The sequence below is a fragment of the Myotis daubentonii genome, chromosome 13 (genome assembly GCF_963259705.1).
Source record: "Myotis daubentonii chromosome 13, mMyoDau2.1, whole genome shotgun sequence".
In the NCBI taxonomy this organism is placed as follows: domain Eukaryota; kingdom Metazoa; phylum Chordata; class Mammalia; order Chiroptera; family Vespertilionidae; genus Myotis; species Myotis daubentonii.
In genome coordinates, this window is record NC_081852.1 from 11,197,450 (window position 1) to 11,201,826 (window position 4,377).

Sequence of the window (4,377 nt, forward strand, 5' to 3'; positions counted from 1 at the left end):
GGAGTTGGTCTTTGACAATTGCCTCTATTTATTCTTCTGGCAAGATCATCAACAGACCAAGAAAGCACTTGCCTTTGTTCGTTTAGCTTCTGGCAGTGGCAGAACAGTATCATCAGCAAAAGGGCCACCTTCGTACTGTCAGCACCTGCTTATGCTTCTGGGCTTCTCTTAGTTCCACAGCTTGTTGCTTGTGCTCCTGCCTCTACCCAGGTCCTAGGTAATCTGTCCCTGGTGCTTAAACACCTGGCACAGGAGCTGAACAGATATCTCCACCTGTAGAAACTCAGGCACCAACCGGAAGGCCGGGTGGCTGTGGACCCACTCCAATTGCACATCTGTGTCAGCATAGTTTTACAAATGATGTTTAGTTAGCTTGTTATCTTTAGAAAATAAAGACATTTCCATTTTGAAAAAAGAAAATAACTTGGAAAAGAGGGATCTTATGCTTTAAAGAAAAATTTATTAATTGACATGAGTTTGGGACTAACCGACTTTCTTTTATATATAAAATTGATATAATTTATTTTCTTTAAATTACTGATATTTATTTTGTGATATTCATGAATTTTTTAATATCACAACATGCTCGAATTCCCAATTTGATTTATTACTGTCCTCATGTTCTCCTTAACTTACAGTACTTTGTTTACATTTTCACATTTATGTCTGAGGTCAATTTCTTTCTGGTTTTGTGGAAACTTTATCAGTTTTAGGCTCTGAAGTTTTCATTACTTTGTAGAGTTGTCAGTAACTTTCCTCCTGCTCCATGCCAGGAATAGATGATACGGTGTGCAATCTTCAAAGAATAACATAGAAAATTCCTCTCACACTGATGACCTTCATTGCTGTGGGTAATCTTTAACAATTTTCTTTACTTTCTCTGTCACTCTGTTCAGGTTTTCTATCTATTGCTGGGTTACTTTTGCTGTTATTAAAGAACTTGTTTCATATGTGATTCACCTAGCACTTGAAATGGCTTTTTAAGGAAATTATCATGACTACTCTCATTGTGTTATTGTGGTAAAACATACAAAGTATAAAATTTACCATTTTAACTACTTTTAAATGTACATTGGTCACATTAAAAACATTCACATTGATGTTCAACCATCACCACTCTCTACATCTAGAACTTTTTTATCTTTCCAAAGTAAATTTTGTCTCCCTGTCAGCCTCTGGCAGTCATCGTCTACGTCTGTCTTTGAAAATTTGACAACTCCAGTATCTCGTGTAAGTGGAATCATACAATATTAGAACATTTGTATGTGGCTTATTTCACTTAGCATGTCTTTAAGGTTCATCCACGTGGTAGCAATTATGCTTCCTTATTTAAGGCTGAATTACATCGCATTTTCTGTTTTATTTGTTCACTCATTTGTTGACGAACATCTTAGTTGTGCTCACACTTTACCTATTGTGAATAATTCTGCTATAAACACAATGTACAAGTATTTGTTTGAGTTCCTGCTTTCGACTCTTTTGTGTATATATCCAGAAGTAGAATTCCTGGTTCATATGGTAATTTTTTTTTCTTAGAAAAACAATGTATTATGATTAAACCCAGCCAGGTGTGACTCCGTTTTCCTCCCATTTGTACTTTTTTTGTTGTTGTTGTTTTTTTGGGGGGCAGCCCGAAAAAAAAGACTTTTATAATTTATAACAATGTACAAATACTGTAGTTGCACACCAACTCTGAGAGACAGACCAAACTAATTTTAGTTCACTGTCTCCCTACACCAGGTCCCCCCAATCAGGAATCATTGGGAAGCCCAAACAGCTTCACAGTTCCTGCTTCCCGACTACTGTCACATTTGCCATCTTTGTCGTCACAGGCAAATGCCAGCAGAGGCCTTTTTGGGTGCCAAGCCACAGTGAAGGTCGGTGACTCACACTTCACCTGCCATAGCTTGTCTCCTGTCTCTACTTCAGCAATGTCAATAAAGTGATCTTCTGATGCTGAAGCCAGCATTTTCCCATCGTGGCTGAAACTGAGGGTCCTCACAGGCCAACACAGCCTGGAAAAGCACCGAACACACACTAACTCATCCACATCCCAGAGGCTGACCAAAGCATCTGCACTTCCTACGGCGAAGTACTTCCCCGTGGGGTCAAACTTGATGCAGATGCAGTTAGAAGGGTGCGCCTTGATGGACTGCACAGGCTTCAGCTCTGGGTAGCTGAGGATGTTGATGCAACCATTGCCATCTGTCAGGAAGAACATGTCATTGTCATTGTTCCAAGAGATTTCATTGACCTCAAACTTGAACTGCTTCTCCACTTTCAAACTGTGTGTCTTGGCATCAATAAAGGTCACCATATCATCCTTGTTGCCTACGGCTATAGTCTGCCCATCAGGACTCCAACAGATATTAATGTTCTCCCCTTTAGTGTTCACAGTAGCGATGCATTTGGTAGTCCTCACATCCCAGATGCGAATGCTTTTGTCTTCAGACGCTGTGATGAAGAGGTCAGGGTTACTTGGATGCCAACACAGCTGGTCCACGCTGTGGCCATGTCCGCAGTAATTGTTTTCCTTGACCAACCGGTCCTTCTCCAGCAAGAAGACGCTAGCCGTCTTGTCAAAGGACCCAGAGGCCAGACGCCGCCCGTCGCAGCTCCAGGCCACTGAGTGCACCTTCGCACGGTGCGCCGGGAAGTCATGCGTCTTGCTGTGGCTCCAGAACAGCTCCTGCATGCCCAGAATGTAGCGCATCGGGCTGCTGCTCACGGAGCACCAGTGGGCCATGGAGCCCGGCCCCATGGCAGCCGTGGGTACCGCCATGCCAAGCTCCCACAAAGCCGCCTACAAGACAACTCTTTTTCAAGTAATAGCTATTAAGTGCCAGGCTGTTGGGGTCCAACCCCAGCAGGTCCAGGGGTTCCCAAAGGTGTAGATGGAGTCGGCAAAGAAGGAATGACACAGAGACAGCATTCAGTTGATCAGCATAGCCAGGTTCTCCCACCAGGTTATGTCTCTATTGTGCTGTTACATCTGTATTTATACCAGTTGATTTTAATCCCATCCATTCTATTCCAAAGGTTAGGGCGTTTGTTAATCTAGTTCTGTTGAGTTTAATCCCATCCGTTCTATTCCAAAGGTTAGGGCGTTTGTTAATCTAGTTCTGTTGAGTTTAATCCTATCAATTCTATTCCAAAATTTAGGGTGTTTGTTAATCTAGTTCTGTTGAGTTTAATCCTGTCTAGGTTAATCTCTGTGTTCCATTGTAAGGGCTATTCCAAGGTCACTGCTCTACTGATAAGCTACAAGGAAGTGACTGAAGGAGATTATTCTACCCAGTAAAGGTTATGTCCTCCCAGCCTTGCTTCTTGCCTTCCCTGGGACTGCCCTGTGTTGGTGGGTCTCCAGGGGTATAGGCTTTGGTGCTTTCCCTGGTGGCCAGACCCCTGGGTATGTGGGCCCAACAAGTCCCAAATTTATTGCAAACAGTCTTAGTCCAAGTACTTCATAAGTAGTACATGGTATTTCTGTAACACTAGGGGATTTTACTGATTTATTCTCTTCCTTAGTTCTGTTAATCCCTAACTCCAGGGAAAAAATCCTCACCTGGGGAAACAATCTTTCTTGGGGAGGTGGTCTTGTTTAAAACACATAGCGCTAAGAGGGGGAATGTGCTAGGGTGAGGGACTGCAGCATGGAAGGGTTACAAAATATTAAAGAATGTGCTAAGGGGAGGAAATGAGATATAAGAAATTGAATGTACTGGAAAGGGGGGACTGACGTATGCAGAGGAATTGTGTCAGGATGTGAAGAAGGATTGTATTAGGGTTAGGAACCATGGAAGAAAAATTGCTAAATTGTCTTAGAAAAACAATGTGTTATGATATGCTCCAGCGAGGTGTGACTCTGTTTACCCCCGCCTTTGTGCTTATGAACTTTCTATGAACTTCTAAGGTAACACTGATTTGCTATAAAAGATCATACTGCACCCTTGGTCTTTGCCACATGCTCCGAATCTCCCAGAGGGGGAGATAGGTGCTGTGGTCAGCTGGCCAGCTTAATAAAAGGCTCTTAAATTTCAATTCGGAGTCAGTGGTCTATCTCGTTGAGCCAACCCATAACAGGAGCAAACATATTAAGAACAGTATGTCATATACGCCAGGTCCCTTAAAACATATGCTGTGCAGATGTTTCTTCCCTGCAGCGAACATGTCAAGCAGCAAGGATGGACTGGCTTCCAGCACCAGGCATTTTCTTTTTTTTTCTTCTTTTTTTTAATTTTTTTTTTATTGCTTAAAGTATTACAAAGGGTATTACATATGTGTCCATTTTATTCCGCCCCCCCCCGCCCTAGACAGTCCCCTAGCCTCCCCTATCCCCCAGTGTCTTATGTCCATTGGTTATGCTTATATGCATGC

The 4,377-nt window shown here is 42.5% G+C and overlaps 1 protein-coding gene across 1 annotated transcript; it reads right to left on the bottom strand.

Moving 5' to 3' along the window:
- Positions 1–1,630: 1,630 nt before the first annotated feature.
- LOC132214762 (THO complex subunit 3-like) lies at positions 1,631–2,797 on the bottom strand. The gene has a single exon (XM_059662178.1). The coding sequence runs from the start codon at positions 2,780–2,782 to the stop codon at positions 1,751–1,753; it is 1,032 nt and encodes a 343-aa protein (XP_059518161.1). The 5' UTR covers positions 2,783–2,797; the 3' UTR covers positions 1,631–1,750.
- Between the last annotated feature and the right edge of the window lie 1,580 nt (positions 2,798–4,377).

Coding starts and splice junctions, on each gene's coding strand:
- LOC132214762 (XM_059662178.1), bottom strand. CDS start 2,782: ATGGCGGTACCCACGGCTGCCATGGGGCCGGGCTCCATGGCCCACTGG.